A 16,627-nucleotide genomic window follows, 5' to 3' on the forward strand; every position below is an offset into this window, starting at 1 on the left:
GATCTGACAGCAGTGGCCCCAGGTGCTGCTGTAGCCGTCCCAGGCTGTTGCTGCGGGGTTGGTAAGGCTGGTGCTGTACCCCGCACCCCAGCATTGCTGGGCCTTGCCTATTCCCCAGCCATGCCTGGGAAAGGCCCCGGTCAGCATGGCTCGGGGAGCACAGCACAGACCCAGGGCTGTGTTTGCGTGCCAGGGGAGTTCTCGAGCCCTGCTCCAGGGCAGATTGTCGGCCAGCCTTGGCACCCGGTTCCTGGAATGGGAAAGGGAGGGAGGAATCAGCATGGTCGGGGCTGAATCCGTGGCTGATCCCCTGGGAAGGAGCAGGGCTGGAGCCCTGCATAATGGAAGCACCTCGTCTCCAGGATGGCTTGATCTAAACCCTATGTACCAACCTGGCTGCCCAGCGGCCTGCCTTGTCCTCAGTGACATTCCACCATGGACAGTCAAAGCAGCAGCGTATAGCACCTTGCGTCTGGTTGCCTCTGCCCCTAGCTGCTCAATAAACCTAGATCTGTCTGAATGAGCCAGTGTGGTGTGAATCTGGTCTCGGGGGTCCATTCTCTGCTAGTGTGTGGCACCGCTGAGGTGGGGGCAGAGCTGCGAGGGTAAAGAGGCACCGTTCATTAGGGCACTGCAGACCCTCCAGATTCAAACCAGGGAACCCATTTGGCATCAGAGAGCTCTCTCTGGCCATTGTACTGGGACAGCCCCGGGGTCACCCCATGTGGGTCCATTGGACCGTCTCTGCTACAGTATAAGAGGGCAGTATGTGGCTCTTAGCTACTGGTATGAGCCCCCGGCACTATAATGTCTAAGTGCCCTCAGTAGTTTCAAGGGTTAACAATGACAGTGAACTCTGCTGGTGGAGACGGGCTCAGCTGCGTTGTCCTCACTGGAATTGTGCTGATTAGCACCAGCTGAGGATCTGGCCACCAGCTGGCACCTCACTCCTATTCAGATTCTGAGACTGTGCCCATCACCGTGGTATCTGGCTTCTTTGACCTCATAGGCTGAACCCAGCCCAAGGTGTACGGTTCTGCTCTGATGCTGAGGGGAGTTCTAGGTGTGAGGCTTGGGGTCAGGAGAGGGAAGCAGGATCCCAGCCCAACTGCCCCTCAGCTGCTGGGAGCTCCATGCACAGGATTGGGTTGGGCGTTTTCTCTGGAATGGCTGGGATCTGTTACCACCTGGCTGGTGGCCCTCGTGCCATGGGTAGTGGCCTCCGCTCAGCTCCTAGTGCACAAAGGTTCACCAGAACAGCGTTGCCAATGTTCATATTTGGTGCTTCTCCTAAAGCCCCAGCTCCAGGAGTCCCGTGATTAGGAGAGACTCTCACCGAAAACGGGACCCAAGTGTGACTGAAAGGGCCGAAGCCAAAAGGCAAAGAAAACACCCCTTGAATGTATTAGGGGTGCCCCTTTTATCCCACCTGGGGGGTCAAAATCCAGAGGTTCACTGGGTTGCTTCCATTACGCTGAGACAGTGACCATATGAATCAGGGGTGTTCTTGGTGTAAACTTGTATAGTGACCCCGGCCTGCTTCTCTGGACAAGTGAACAGCAGATGGCCAGTCCCTGTCTAAGAAACCCCCACGCCTGCCCTTCTACCAGCTCTGTGCCCAAAAAGCCATGGTCTGCTTCCCATCGGGGACACACTCACAGCTGCCACACCCACAGTCTCCAACTGCCCTCCAGGGACTGGCCTTCGCCCACGGGGCTCAGTGCGGACGCACCCACAGTCTGTTACTGCGGGTGGCCCAGCCAGCGCCTGCAGCTGGTCTATCCCCATGAAGGGGCGTGAGGTGCTGTCTGCTGAGCAGGATGCTTGGCCGCACCGTGGCTTTCCCGACGGCTGGGATGGGTTGGGCCCAAGACTCCCGCAGCCGGCAGCCATCGGCCCCTTCTGGCACAAGGGGAGTTTTCAGAGGCTGATGGTTTTAAGCCAGCCTCGTGATCTTTGAACCCTAAGGGTTGGCCAGGCTGAGACCAGGCTCAAGAAAGGCTCCTCTCCTGGCCCATCACCCTTTGGCCCAACGCCGGCACGGGCAAGCCCCCGCCCTTGGATGGGGAGAGCTTCCCAGCCAGCCAGTGAGCCCTCCCACTCTCTGGCCCTGGCAACCTACCTCATTCAGCCCTGACAGCAGCTGGCCCTAGACCCGCCACCTCCTGAACAGTGCCCCACAGCTGGGTGTGACAGACCAGCGAGGAGCTGAAGTTTCTGGAGCAGCTAATGGCGGGGGGGGGAGGGGGGTGTTAGGTCAAGCTGTTACAATGCCAGCCCATAGCAATGTGGGTTCAATCACGGTGCTGTCGGAGCTGGGGCACCCCCCCCCCCAGCAGCTTTGTTAAGGTCTGCGCTTGTGAGGCCTTCAGCTGGGCATTGGCATTAGACTGCGCCCTGCTCTAGAGAGGAGCGCCTTCACAGCCGGGGTTAGCAGCCACCAAAAAAATGACAGAGCTTCCTTCTTCGGGGTGTAGGACGAGGAGGCAGGACGCCTGGGTTCTCTTCCTGGCTCTGCTGCTGAATCACTGCGTGAGCTGGATCAAGTCCCTCCCCCGCACACCCAGTGCCTCCGTTTCCCCATCTGTAACATAGAGCAAATGATCCTGCCCCTCCTTTTCAAAGCGTGTTCACACCTACTGATCAGTGCTGCAATTCCCAGGGGGTTCTGGCACTACGGGCCAGCCCAGGATTACTGTCAGTAGCAGGACTTTGTGGTGGCACCTTGATATTACGGCCCCATTGTGCCAGGCGCTGTACAGGCACAGAGCGAGGCAGTCCTTGCCCCCAAGAGCTCACATGCTAAACAGGTGAGAGGTTTGAGGGAAACTGAGGCACAGAGGGGGCAGGGACTTGCTCAGGCTCACCCAGCAAGTCAGTGGCAGAGATTCCCAGGCAGCTGGTTGCTTTGTGTCTCAACACCAGATAGCACCGGGGTGGTGGGATGCCCAAGCAGCCGGGGGGTCAGCAGCCATGCTGGTTTACGCCAGGTGTCTCCGTTGTTTGCCCATCCCCTCAGATTGCCCGGGACCATCTCTGCCTTGCCTGAAGCTGAGGGGGGATGGGTGTCCCCCCCCCAATCACCCCCCAGTTGCAAAGCCCTTTGCTGAGCCATCAGCTCCACCAGGGGATCAGCTGCTGGGAAGGAGCCCAGCCCCTTCCAGTTAGCTAAGCCCTTTGGGGCAATGAAGGCGACTGGCCCTTGGTGTCATGGCCAGACTCAGTGGAGAAGCCCAGGTCTTGGAGGGGGGGGCTAACCCTGAGGCCTGGCTGCTCCCCCCTGGCCAGGAGGGCAGCTGGGGGAGCTGGCTAGCAGGAAACGCTTCACCCTTGCCGTGGGAGTCCCCATCCCGGAGCAGAGTGTGGCCCAGAGAAAGGGGTGAGAACCCTGCAGAAATGGGGCAAAGCCCCCTGTGAAGGTCTGATCCTGGCCCTGCCAGAAAGCAGCCACACCGGGTCACCCCAGGGCTCCTCATCGGCATGGAGGAATTTAATCCTGGCTGCTTGTGGTAGCCCAAGACCCCCACCCCCACCCGCATGGCCACAGGGCTGGGACGGTTCGCGGCTATTAGGATCTATGGGGTCCGGTGCCGTGGGCCCTCGAGGGGCCAACCCGACTGGGCCCCAGCGTGCCAGGCGCTGCCCAAACACTGCAGAAAGGCCTGGTCACAAAGAGCCCAGCTAAGTTTTAGGCGGGCGTGACTGCCTTTCACCGGCACAAGCTAGCGGTCCGGGAAGGGGGTGTTGGGGGGGGGGGGTGCGTGGCAGAGACTCGCTGCTGGGACTTCCCAGGCCTGTGCTTGGACCTTGCCGCCGGACGCACGTGAGGAGCGAGGCGGGGACCATGTGTGCAGGCCCTGGCTCCCCCGGCTGGGCCACATCCCGGTAGCAGATTCCAAGGCACGTCCAATGCCACGGATTAGCCGGGCTGGGGGGTCTGAGGCTCCAGCGGGAACCAGGCACTCTGGCTCCCCTCTCAATTTCTCTGCTGCTCTCCCCGGGCCGTTGTCAGGCAGGAACAGCTGGGTTTAATCAGCCGAGCCAGGAGCCCCGGGGGGTGATCGGTGCAGGAAATTCCACTTTGCAGAAATACTGATCCCTTAGTAACCTTGGGAAAAGCTCAACCCCTCAGCAATGGGACTGCGCCGAAGGTGGCAGGGTGTAAGGATGGTGCACGCTTGGACAGAGGGGTGGGGAACAAGATCTCAGCCTCATAGCCCCCCCCACCGCCACCCATGGCTGCTCTTTTAACACCACCGAACAGGGACTAGCCGGCGGGTCCCATCCCAGCAAGGGCTGCGAGCTGCGGCCGGGAGCATCCATCCAGAGCCAGTGCTGGGGATGCTGCCGACTAAGCCCTTGAGGGCCCTGCGTGTGTGGGGTGGGGAAACCCCTTGGCCCGGCCCCAGTGGGGACAAGGAGCCCCAGAGCCGGAGTCTGGGCGCAAGGGAGTTCGTGGCTTCCTCCGCCCACCCACCCATGTGAGGGGCAGAGATGCCAACGCTGGGAGATCGGTGTCCCCACATGAGCTGGGTGCTGTGCTCCCCTCCTGCCCCATGCCGGGGCATCCTGCCCAGCTGAGCTCCGAATCTGCCCCGCCCCAGGCTGATCTGCACAGGCCCAGCCAGGGAAGGGTTAAGGGGCTGGCTCTCTCAAGCCCTGTGAGTGGGCCAGCTGACTATAAACCCCAGGGATTGGGGGCAGGGGAGCAGTGTGTGCTGGGAGGAGGCGGCTCAGAACATGGGGCCCTGCACTGGTAAGGCTGGTTTTACGCACCTGGGGCTGAGCCTGCTCTGCACCATGCAGGTGGGAGGAAGGATTAGCAGGGAGGAAGGATTAGCTCGTGCATAAGTTCTCCTCCTCCTCCCCCCAAGCTGGCCTGAGGAGCCAGGAGAGCTGGCAGGAGGAAGGGAGAGCTGGATTGCTACCTGCTGGTGCCAGGCTCAAGACCCCGAAGATCGCTTCTACTCACTGGCACAGGGGGTGAGCCCCGGTGTCCGGGCCATGCTCTGACTCAGGCCATTGCACCCCGCCTCACCAGTGAACGAGCACGGCATGGCTTCCTGGCCTAAACTGCATAGCAGTGTTAAAAGCGGCAGCCACGGCCTGCCCCAGAAGTGGTCGCATTTCAGCAGTGGGTGGAGTGTTTGTGCTCTGGGGCCCTTGGGGATCCTGCAGGGTGAAAGACGCTGTCAACATCTGTTAGTGAGGCAGGGTACTTCAGAGCTCACTGCCCCCCCCAGTCTCCCTCCTCTATAGCTGGAGCTCTCAGCAACTCCCCACATTCCCCCCTTCCATGCGGGGTTCTGTTCCCCCCATGCCAGGATCCCCTATTCCCCAGCCCCATGGCAGGGGCTCTGTGTGCACCCCAAGCCTATGGAGTGGGGGAAGGGGTGGACTGCAGGGACCCGGAGTCAGACACAGCCAGGAGGTAGATGGCCAGCTGTTCACCAGGGCTCCCCCAACCCTCGCTGACTGGAAGGGGGGGTGGATGAGGGGGCTCCGTCCCAGGGGGAGCCGTGCTGGCTGCTGGGCAGCCTCCCGCGATTGGCCTAAGGGAGTGGGGCGGTAAGGCCCCATTCTCCCGTGAGAGGATCAGCCGGGGGAGCGGGGGGGGAATTGGGGCCATGCCCCGGCTGTTTGAGCTACAGCCCCTTGCAGAGGTGCTGGAAGCCGTGGCTGTGCTAACGAACTGGCAGGGGCTTCCTGCCCTCCCCGCTCCGGAGCCTGGAACCCTGCCAGGGCTGCCAACCCCCTCACCCTGCGGGCTGCCCTGTCTAGCCATGTCGGATGCCGCCAGCTTCCTCCCAGGGCAAGGGGGTTTGGGGCCCCCGGGGAGCGGAGGAGCCAGGGGCCCCCTTAGCCAGGGAGGCAGGCGACAGAAGGCGCGGCCAGGGAAGGCCTGGATGTGCCAGCATTGGCCAGACGGGCGGCTTAGTCCAGACGCCTGCCCTTCAAGTAGGGGACTGGGCTGGTGCTGCCAGGACCCCCAACCGAGCTGGGGGGTGGGGGTTGGCGTGGGTCTGCCCAGAGCCATGCTCAGGCCCTGCGGGTACCTCCTGCTGGTGACGGGGGCGTGACCCAGCACAGCACGGCATGACCGCCCCACTGGGCCCAGGAATGGCTGTGGGGGCAGGGAGCACAGGGCAGGGGGTGGATGGGCTGGTGGGTGGCACGTCCCTGTGCCAGCTGGGGGGGGCGGGGATCATGTGGGGGGGGAGAATAAGGGGGGTAGCAGGCCCCTAGCTCTCCGGTCAGTGGCCTTTACTAGTTGTTGAGGTGAAGCCCCTGTCTGGCCTTTCCCCTGCCCCCCACACCTGCAGGAGGAGGCCAGGCACCTGGCTAGCACAGGCTGGGGAAGGGGCTACTGGGCCATACAGCCCACGGTACTGCCCCTGTCCTGGCTGGAGCTGGGCCTGCCCTCCCCGGGAGAGAGCAGCCAGGTCCCAGGTGCTTCAGCAGGGGTTGGGGGGGCTGCACCCCACCCACCACTGTCAGGGAAGTGTGGTACAGCCTGCCCTGGCCCGGGAGGGGACTGCAGGGTCCATGTCCTTGGCACCGCTCAGGGCTGGTGGGTGGGTGGTGGCCCCTGCCCCATTTGTGTGGCAGAACCGCCCCCCCCCCCCTCTGTTCATGCTGACTGGCCAAGGGCTGAATGGGTCACAGAGACCCCACGCGGTGCAGGGCCAGCGTGGGGAGGAACTGGCTACTACGGATCCTGCTCTGCCAGCAACCCAACTCTCCTACCCCAGGGCTGCTGAGCCCAGGCCCCTCGCTGGCAGGAAATCCCCTCCAAGGTGCATAAACACCCTCCCACCTTAGGCCAATCGTGGGGGGCTTCCCCTGGGACAGAGCCCCCTCATCCACCCACCTTCCAGTCAGCCAGGGTTGAGGGAGCCCTGGTGAACAGCTGGCCATCTACCACCTGGCTGTGTCTGACTCCGGGTCCCTGCAGTCCACCCCTTCCCCCATTCCATGGGCTGAAGATCAGGGTCCCCCCCCCCCCCCGGGTTTTCTCCAGAGCCGCACCAGCCTTGCAGCAGGACCTGAATTTTTGCTCCTTGTCTGGCCGTGTTTCGGGGGGGAGGGCAGCCGTTGCTCTGAAGGCCTGCCAGATCTCCCCATCACAGCGAGAAACGCTGCTCATTGCTTCCTGCTGCAGGAAATCGGCAGCAGACCCACCGAGGCAGCGTGGAGAATCAGGCGGAACAGCCTGGCAGTGGAATGCCCCGAGGACAAGTGGGGGGACAACCACATCCGTTGGGAACTTGAAACCCCCCTCAACAAGAAACGCTTCGTTTATTCCCCCCGTGAACAGCCCACCAGGGGCCCAGGCCTGGGAGGTAACGCTGCAAGGCCTTAAAGCTGGGATGGGAGAAAAGTTCGGGACTTTGTGAAGGTGAGTGTGGGGGCTGGGACTGAAAGAACAGCTGCCTCCCATAGCTCCTTGATCCCCTGGGGCGTTACAGACTCGGGGTAGAGATCTCTCCCCTTGAAATGCAGCTGTCTCTGGGGTGGAACAGGGCAGCTGACTACTAGACACAACAGGAATTAGGACTCCCGGTTCTACTTGCTGCTGAGTGACCAGGGCAAGACTCCTCCCTCCTCTATGCCTCTATTTCCCCATGTGCAAGGTGGGATAAGGGGTCTTTGCATCCCAGGGACTTAAGTACTTGGAGGTGTTCAGTTGCAAGGCCCCTGTAGTGCCAAGAGTTACTGATGGGCTGGGTCAATGGGTGACACTTCTCAGAAGTATTTAACCCATGGATCCCTGGATCTGAACCAGAGAGGTGTGTCGTTCCGCCGCCGCCCCCCCCCCCCCCCCCACACAATGCTCGGTCACACTCTTTCCAGCAGGTCACACTTTATTAGGCTGCTGCTCCAGTCTGCGCAGGCTCTGCCCTGGGAGGGTGCTCGGCTTGTTGGTGAATGGGTGCCACTGGCCCTGGATGCTGGGGTTGTCTGTGTGGAAGGGCTTGCGGATGCGAATGATCTCCAACCCCGACTGGTTGGCCAGCTTCTGGACCAGCTGCGTTATCTCAGCCACTGTCTTGTCAGCGATGATCTCTTCCCTCACTGCTCCGTTCACTGGAAGGAGAGAGAAGAGCCCAGGGAGTTAGCCCAGACCTGCTCCTATCGCTGGACACGCAGGCTACGCTCGGCATGGAGGTCTCTGAAGGCCTGGGGTGCAAAAGAAATGCAGTGGCAAGGCTAGTAATAAAGCACACGTCTGCAGCGCCTCATTTAAAGGGACCCCAATGTGAGCTACATGGACTCTGACCCCCTCCCCCACTGAAATGCAGCCACCTCTGGGGTGGAACATGGCAGCTGTTTGCAACAGTACACAACACTTGAGGATGGGATGCAAAGGAGAAACAATTTAAACTACAGGGGGCTTGGGGCAGTAGGTCACCCTCCCCATTTGGAATTTGGCAGTCGAAATATTGCCCTGATCCACAACTGCTTAGCTGTAGGTCTGGGCACGTGGCTGCAAGCCAGACTCCTCTGTCCTTCCCACCCAGCTACCCCTCGGAGGGGGATGCAGGAGAGACTCCTACGCTTCTCATAGAATATCAGGGTTGGAAGGGACCTCGGGAGGTATCTAGTCCAACCCCCTGCTCAAAGCAGGACCAATCCCCAATTAAATCATCCCAGCCAGGGCTTTGTCAAGCCTGACCTTAAAAACTTCTAAGGAAGGAGATTCTACCACCTCCCTAGGTAACACATTCCAGTGCATCACCACCCTCCTAGTGAAAAAGTATTTCCTAATATCCAACCTAAACCTCCCCCACTGCAACTTGAGACCATTACTCCTTGTTCTGTCATCTGCTACCACTGAGAACAGCCTAGAGCCATCCTCTTTGGAACCCCCCTTCAGGTAGTTGAAAGCTAGCTTCAGGCTGAGGGGGCGTCTGGCTTCTGCCTCCAGTGAGAGGAACAAGGATCTGCATCTTGTCAGCTGCATGCGTCATCAAGCCCCGCAGGAATAACAGGGCCCGTGCTCCCGGCAGCTCAGCAGGAAGGCCCCTCTCTCGACACTGACAGTGTGTCTCCATGCTGGCACAGCACAGCAAGAGGGCCGTCTTCATTTCTCTCGCCTCCCACCAGTTGCGTGCCTAGCCCTCCCAGGGAATCAGCGCAGCCCACGCCCAGGCAAGCCCCCTTCCTGCCAGACCCTGGGGCGATTGTTGTGCAAGCTGGGAAGAGGGGCAGCCGCTATTCTTAGCCCAGCGTGATGCGATCTGCAGTGGCAGGTCCCGTTCCGCGAGTGTGCGCTACAGCCTCCTGCGGTTCCTCATGGCCTGATTTTTAAAATCCCTCCGCAGCCCCCTCTGCTCAGCTCTCTGGCTGTGCTGCTGAAAGGGGCTGCGCCGGCCGTGGGGGGAACCGAACAGGAGAGCTCCAGCTAGCGGCAGGGCAGGTTCTCCCTGCGCCAAGGCGCCTTGCCTCTGCGGAGCGTCGGAGAGCGGTTCGGAATGGGCCCGTTCCCGGCTAAAGGGCTCCGGCGTGGGTTCAGCCGTCTTAGGGAGCGCTGCGGGGGGGTGCAGGCAGCTGGCCCCCAAGCTGAGACCCCGCCAGCTCGCTGCACACAGGCTGCAGGACTGCTGGCCTCAATACACCTGCCAGCGGCATTCAGAGGCGTCAGTCAGGATGGGCTGACAGGTAGCCGCGGCCCTTGCACTGGGCACGATTTTTGATCGGTGCTCTGGCACCTCACGAAGAGCCAGACAGGAAACATTCAGCTGAAGGGCCAGCAAAGGACTCCTGCTTCCCTGTAACAACACCCGCGTCCCTGCGCTGAACCCAACAGCCCCACTCCAGCCTGACCAAGGGGAGAATGTGCCGCAAGGCCCATGCGGGAGATCCAGGGCCAGGGGTCTCTCCTGAGACCCTCCCACCAGTTATGGAGAGTCAATGGCACTTGTGCCAATTAACCCCTCTGCTGCTGGGAGAAGAGGCCTTGGCTTTCTCCAGGACGGGAGTGATCTTAACGAGTGCTCAGTGAATGGAACACAGCCGGGTAACGCGCTCCCATCAGGAGCCTGCCAGAGACCTGAGGAGGGGGCAGGCTGGAGGACAAGAGGGGGCGAGTTCTCCTGTAGCTCGGCACTGGCAGGTTTCAGCTCCACGCGGAGAAGCATGTGCAGGGACTCAGTTGGTGTCAGACTGTCCTGGCGAGGACAGCCCAGTTCTCTTCCAATCGCTCCCGGTGTTCAGAGCCCGCTCTGCGGGCAGGAGGACGCAGGGCTGGGGAAGGGAGTTCCCTGGCGGGCATGAGGAGGGTTAAAGCACCAGCAGGAAACTGCACTTTAAGACAATTGCTGATCCTTACAGAGCTGCTTGGGTTTGCCAGCTGGGATAGCCATGCTCTGCGTGATGCCCGGGTGGCAGCCTGGCTAACGGGAGTATGCTATGGCACTCCTGAATAGGAACAGGGCTGCACGCAGGCTGCAGACAGCCATCGCCTTCAGCCAAACCACTGAGCTCTTGAATGCTTCCTCAGTCAGAGACCAGGAGACAACTGGCCATGGGGCTGCAGGCCCAGCAGGGTGGGAGAAGGGGAGCCTGATCGGGGCAGGGCTCAGCAGCAAAGGGATTTGCCAAGCGACCAGCCCCCTCCTCTACCCCTCTCCCAATTACATCTACCTCCTCCCCTCGCCCTGCTCCAGCCCATCCTAAATGCTGCACCTGAACATCACTTACTCCTGCACCCTCACCCGTTGCGAACCACTTCTCTGGCTTCCCAAACTGCTCCCCCTTTGCCTTCAGGGCCTTGTTACACCTCTGCTGGCATCCCCTCCCCCCTTTCTGCTCTCCCAGTGACCCCAGCCTCCATAGCTGCTCTACCATGTGCCTCTGTCCCCACGGCTTGGGATACCCTTCCCTTCAGAAACCTCCTGGGCAAATGGCTGCCCTCCCCTGGTCCACATCACTCCTCAAAACTTGCTTCTGCTGCATCACCTACAAGGAAATACTTACCCCTCCCTGCCCCGCCCCAGGTGTGACCGACTGTGCCATCTGATCAAGTGCTAACAGGGCTCTCCTCGCCAGATCATCTAAGCAACTAAACTGAGTGATCCTCTTTCAGCAGCCTGGGTCCCTTCTTATCATGTGTTATATCCTCCCTTGTCTGTCTAGTCCATCATTCAGCCTGTAAGCACTTTGGGACAGGGTCCTGTCTTCTGCCAGCAACCTAGCTGCTTGGGGGCACTGTGCAATGATCTCACCATTTCCAGTGAGCAAAACTCAGAGGCAGAAGTGACTTTCTGTACAGCTACTCCAAGCTCTGAATTGCCAAACAATAACCTACTGCCAGCAAGAGCTGATCCGAAGAGGACATGTCTCAGATCAATGCATTTCCACACGTGATCACGTCAATGCCTCTCTAAGCCTTTCTGTCCACAGCAAAATGCTGAGTGCTTTGCATTTTCTTCTCCAGATACAGTTCTTTACTCTGCTTTTTGTCTTATTTGTGCATCTGAGAAATCTATTCAGGGAGACAGCACCACCTACCCTTCAGAAGCCGTACTGCGATGCTAAGGTAGTACTTCCTTGGCAAGATGTTAAAAGCCCACTGAAACTGCCTAGATTTCAAATTAGCAGTGTTGCTATAACCACACACCTGCCAGGAAATGAGACAGACAAGGTGGGTGAGATAATAACTTTTATTGGACCAACTTTTGTTGGTGGAAGAGACAAACCTTTGTGCTATGCAGAGCTGTTCTTCAGGGCTGATCTCTGTGTAGGTTGAAAGCTTGTCTTTGTCTCCTCCACCTGCAGAAATTAGGCCAGTAAAAGACTCTCTCACACACCTTGTCTCTAGTGGATTTCAAGCTGATCTAAATATAATTTCAGGTCCTACATCTGGTCCTGACCAACTGCTGTGGTCTTACAATCACATTTTTAAATTGTTTTTTCTCTTCTTTCCTGCTGCAAGAGACCCCAAACAGGGGAACTGGAGTACATGAGGCATACGTGCTGTCAAAAGCAAGCTTACACAAACTTCCTTTTAGTTTCTTGTTAGTTCTCTTTGTTGCTTTAACAGATGCATGATTTTCAGACTATGACTAAACTGGGTGTCCATTTAACAAAAGCTATCATTTTCTTGGGCACTTTGACAGCACAATATGAACTGCATTATACTTCCAAGAGCTTATTCCCCCAATCCAGCCATCTGTCTGGTCTGGGTATAGCTTTACTTCGTGGAGTTTGATTCTCTCCATCCACAAAAGACTCGCAGCTCTACCGCCAGAGAAGTCCATTGTCATAAGTCTAGAAGCTGGGGCTTGTCAGCGCTTAAAAATTAATTCAGATTAAGACAGCATGTACATTTAAAGCACTCTAGCTAGTCCTGAATAATTCCATGTGTGGACTCTCTTATTCTAAAGTAAGAATGCCTAGTTCTGGTTTAACTCCACTTTCAAAGAGGATTAAGTTATCTTTTACCTTCATACAGCTCTTCCCTTTAATGCAAGTCTCTTTGATCTGGGAGGAAGCACCCTCCAATGTGATGCTTTAAAACCCGTTCTCCGGGATGACTGTTAAATACCAGGGGAATTCTCAACAAGTCTCCCCTTCATTTAAGTTGGAAGCAGCATGTTTCATACTCACAATATTCTGCGACCACTGTGGGACTTCTGCATTTCTGTGGGGTCACATACACCACCACACCAGGGTTCTGCTTGGCAAAGTCCAACACCTTCTCTTCTATGTAGCCTCTACAACAAAAAAGCAGGGAGAAATCAGAGGTGAGGGGTCAGTACTATACCACCTACATGTGAGCTCTATGACCCACCTTACAGAAGGAGTCAGGGTACAGGTGTGCTCCCCTGATGTAGGGACCACCCACCTGGCACCTAGCAGCCCGCTGAGTGAGACACGGGAGCCAGGATGAAAGGTCTGAGTGCAGGGAGTAGGAGCTTAGTGCACAGATCTTAATCTGTCCTCCGTGAGTGCTCAGAGTGCCTGGGGGTCAGGGGTTGCCTGTACATACCTCCCCCTCAGGGTAGAGGTCAGAGTGCAGGGGTCACGGCACCTGCCTGCCCTGGCTAGAGGTCGGGGTCGGGGGGTCACGGCACCTGCCCGCCCTGGCTAGAGGTCAGGGGTCGGGGCGTCATGGCTCCTGCCCGCCCGGGATAGAGGTCAGGGGTCGGGGGGTCACGGCTCCTGCCTGCTCCTGGGTTAGAGGTCAGACTGCAGGGGTCAGGGGGAGTCAGGGCTCCTGCCCGCCCGGGATAGAGGTCAGGGGTTGGGGGTCAGGGCTCCTGCCTGCCCCGGCTAGAGGTCAGGGATCAGGGGCTTACGGCTCCTGCCCGCTCCCAGGCTAGAGGTCAGAGTGCAGGGGTCGGGGGGGTCACAGCTCCTGCCCGCTGCCGGGTTAGAGGTCAGAGTGCAGGGGTCGGGGGGGGTCAGGGCTCCTGCCCGTCTGGGATAGAGGTCAGGGGTTGGGGGTCAGGGCTCCTGCCCGCCCCAGCTAGAGGTCAGGGATCAGGGGCTTACGGCTCCTGCCCGCTCCCAGGCTAGAGGTCAGAGTGCAGGGGTCGGGGGGGGTCACAGCTCCTGCCCGCTGCCGGGTTAGAGGTCAGAGTGCAGGGGTCAGGGGGGTCACGGCTCCTGCCCGCTCCCGGGCTAAAGGTCAGAGTGCAGGAGTCGGGGGGGTCAGGGCTCCTGCCCGCCCCGGATAGAGGTCAGGGGTCGGGGGGGTCAGGTCTCCTGCCCGCCCCGGATAGAGATCAGGGGTCGGGGGGTCAGGGCTCCTGCCCGCCCCGGATAGAGATCAGGGGTCGGGGGGTCAGGGCTCCTGCCCGCCCCGGATAGAGATCAGGGGTCGGGGGGTCAGGGCTCCTGCCCGCCAGGGTCAGGGGTCGGGGGGTCAGGGCTCCTGCCCGCTCCCAGGCTAGAGGTCAGGGGTCGGGGGGTCAGGGCTCCTGCCCGCCCCGGATAGAGATCAGGGGTCAGAGGTCAGGGGGGGTCACGGCTCCTGCCCGCTCCCAGGCTAGAGGTCAGGGGGGTCAGGGCTCCTGCCTGCCCCGGTCAGGAGTCAGGGGTCAGAGGTCAGTGGGTCACGGCTCCTGCCCGGCTCCCAGGCTAGAGGTCAGGGGTCGGGGGGTCAGGGCTCCTGCCCGCCCCGGTCAGGGGTCAGAGGGGTCACGGCTCCTTCCCGCTCCCAGGTTAGAGGTCAGGGGTCGGGGGGTCAGGGCTCCTGCCCGCCCCGGTCAGGGGTCAGAGGTCGGGGGGTCAGGGCTCCTGCCCGCTCCCAGGCTAGAGGTCAGGTGTCGGGGGGTCAGGGCTCCTGCCCGCCCCGGATAGAGATCAGGGGTCAGAGATCGGGGGGGGGGGTCACGGCTCCTGCCCGCTGCCAGGCTAGAGGTCAGGGGTTGGGGGGTCAGGGCTCCTGCCCGTCTCGGATAGAGATCAGGGGTCAGAGATCGGGGGGGGTCAGGGCTCCTGCCTGCTCCCAGGTTAGAGGTCAGGGGTCGGGGGGTCAGGGCTCCTGCCCGCCCCGGTCAGGGGTCAGAGGTCGGGGGGTCACGGCTCCTGCCCGCTCCCAGGCTAGAGGTCAGGGGTCGGGGGGTCACGGCTCCTGCCCGCTCCCAGGTTAGAGGTCAGGGGTCGGGGGGTCAGGGCTCCTGCCCGCCCCGGTCAGGGGTCAGAGGTCGGGGGTCACGGCTCCTGCCCGCTCCCAGGCTAGAGGTCAGGGGTCGGGGGGTCACGGCTCCTGCCCGCTCCCAGGTTAGAAGTCAGGGGTCGGGGGGTCAGGGCTCCTGCCCGCCCCGGTCAGGGGTCAGAGGTCGGGGGGTCAGGGCTCCTGCCTGCTCCCAGGTTAGAGGTCAGGGGTTGGGGGGTCAGGGCTCCTGCCCGCTCCCAGGCTAGAGGTCAGGGGTCGGGGGGTCAGGGCTCCTGCCCGCCCCGGTCAGGGGTCAGAGGTCGGGGGGTCACGGCTCCTGCCCGCTCCCAGGCTAGAGGTCAGGGGTCGGGGGGTCAGGGCTCCTGCCCGCTCCCAGGCTAGAGGTCAGGGGTCGGGGGGTCAGGGCTCCTGCCCGCTCCCAGGTTAGAGGTCAGGGGTCGGGGGGTCAGGGCTCCTGCCCGCCCCGGTCAGGGGTCAGAGGTCGGGGGGGGTCATGGCTCCTGCCTGCTCCCAGGTTAGAGGTCAGGGGTTGGGGGGTCATGGCTCCTGCCTGCTCCCAGGTTAGAGGTCAGGGGTTGGGGGGTCAGGGCTCCTGCCCGCTCCCAGGCTAGAGGTCAGGGGTCGGGGGGTCAGGGCTCCTGCCCGCCCCGGTCAGGGGTCAGAGGTCGGGGGGGTCACGGCTCCTGCCCGCTCCCAGGCTAGAGGTCAGGGGTCGGGGGGTCAGGGCTCCTGCCCGCTCCGGTCAGGGGTCAGAGGTCGGGGGGGTCAGGGCTCCTGCCCGCTCCCAGGCTAGAGGTCAGGGGTCGGGGGGTCAGGGCTCCTGCCCGCTCCCAGGCTAGAGGTCAGGGGTCGGGGGGTTAGGGCTCTGTCCGCCCCGGTCAGGGGTCAGGGGTCGGGGGGGTCACGGCTCCTGCCCGCTCCCAGGCTAGAGGTCAGGGGTCGGGGGGTCAGGGCTCCTGCCCGCTCCCAGCTCAGGGGTCGGGGGTCAGGGCTCTGCCCGCCCCGGCTAGGGGTCGCGGGGGACGCACCTGGCCCCGCGCGAGGTCTGCCCGCCGGGGCTGAAGGCCAGGCTGAGGCGCTGCAGCTGACACACGTAGCGGCCCAGCCCGTTGCGCAGGACGCTGCCCAGGTAGCGGCTCGCAGTCCCGCGCGCGGTCATGGCGCCGGGCGGCTCTTCCGGCTCCGGCTCCGGCTCCGGCCCCGCCCCGCCCCGGAAGTGACGCAACTGTTGTGGTTCCGGGGTCGGGGGAGGATGGCGCCTTCCGCGCTGCACGTGCGGGGCCCGGGAGCGGGCGGGGGCGCGCGGGGGGCGCTGGCCTGAGGGGCGGGACCGGGCTCAGCGCTGCTGGGGGGAGGGGCGCCGGGTCAGAGGGGGGCTGCCGGGGGTGCAGGGGGACTCCGCGGGGGGGCTGCCGGGGGTGCAGGGGGACTCCGAGGGGGGGCTGCCGGGGGGGCAGGAGGGGTTGAGGTGGGAGACTCCGAGGGGGGGCTGCCGGGGGGGCAGGGGGACTCCGGGGGGGGGGCTGCCGGGGGGCAGGAGGGGGTTGAGGTGGGAGGGGGTGCAGGGAGACTCCGAGGGGGGCTGCCGGGGGGCAGGGGGACTCCGGGGGGGAGGAGGGGTTGAGGTGGGAGGGGGGGCAGGGGGACTCTGCGGGGGGGCTGCCAGGGGGGCAGGAGGGGTTGAGGTGGCAGGGGGACTCTGCGGGGGGGCTGCCAGGGGGCAGGAGGGGTTGAGGTGGCAGGGGGACTCTGCGGGGGGGCTGCCAGGGGGGCAGGAGGGGTTGAGGTGGCAGGGGGACTCTGCGGGGGGGCTGCCAGGGGGGCAGGAGGGGTTGAGGTGGCAGGGGGACTCTGCGGGGGGGCTGCCAGGGGGGCAGGAGGGGTTGAGGTGGCAGGGGGACTCTGCGGGGGGGCTGCCGGGGGGGCAGGAGGGGGTTGAGGTGAGAGGGGGTGCAGGGAGACTCCAAAGAGGGGTTGCCGGGGGGGCAGGGAGACTCC

At 62.0% G+C, this 16,627-nt stretch overlaps 1 protein-coding gene across 2 annotated transcripts; it reads right to left on the minus strand.

Annotated features, from left to right (window-relative positions):
• Positions 1–7,844: 7,844 nt before the first annotated feature.
• On the minus strand, positions 7,845–15,832 carry MRPL43 (mitochondrial ribosomal protein L43). Of its 2 annotated transcripts, none has more exons than XM_077821898.1 (3): positions 15,658–15,832; positions 12,613–12,719; positions 7,845–8,088 (listed from the first exon to the last, which is right to left on the minus strand). In XM_077821898.1, exons 1-3 carry the CDS (start codon positions 15,786–15,788, stop codon positions 7,859–7,861), a joined length of 468 nt encoding a protein of 155 aa, XP_077678024.1. In that variant the 5' UTR covers positions 15,789–15,832; the 3' UTR covers positions 7,845–7,858. The 2 variants fall into 2 exon arrangements, with proteins under 2 accessions (XP_077678024.1, XP_077678023.1); XM_077821897.1 differs by lacking the exon at positions 7,845–8,088 and adding an exon at positions 11,462–11,775.
• Positions 15,833–16,627: the final 795 nt, after the last annotated feature.

Source organism: Eretmochelys imbricata, chromosome 7 (assembly GCF_965152235.1).
Source record: "Eretmochelys imbricata isolate rEreImb1 chromosome 7, rEreImb1.hap1, whole genome shotgun sequence".
Taxonomy (NCBI): domain Eukaryota; kingdom Metazoa; phylum Chordata; order Testudines; family Cheloniidae; genus Eretmochelys; species Eretmochelys imbricata.

What these genes read in the sequence shown, in the direction of transcription:
- MRPL43 (XM_077821897.1), bottom strand. Translation starts at nt 15,788, where the DNA reads ATGACCGCGCGCGGGACTGCGAGCCGCTACCTGGGCAGCGTCCTGCGC. An exon ending in CAGACCTCGCGCGGGGCCAG is followed by an intron (nt 12,720 to 15,657) that starts GTGCGTCCCCCG and finishes TTTTTGTTGTAG; the next exon opens with AGGCTACATAGAAGAGAAGG. An exon ending in CACAGTGGTCGCAGAATATT is followed by an intron (nt 11,776 to 12,612) that starts GTGAGTATGAAA and finishes TAATTTCTGCAG; the next exon opens with GTGGAGGAGACAAAGACAAG.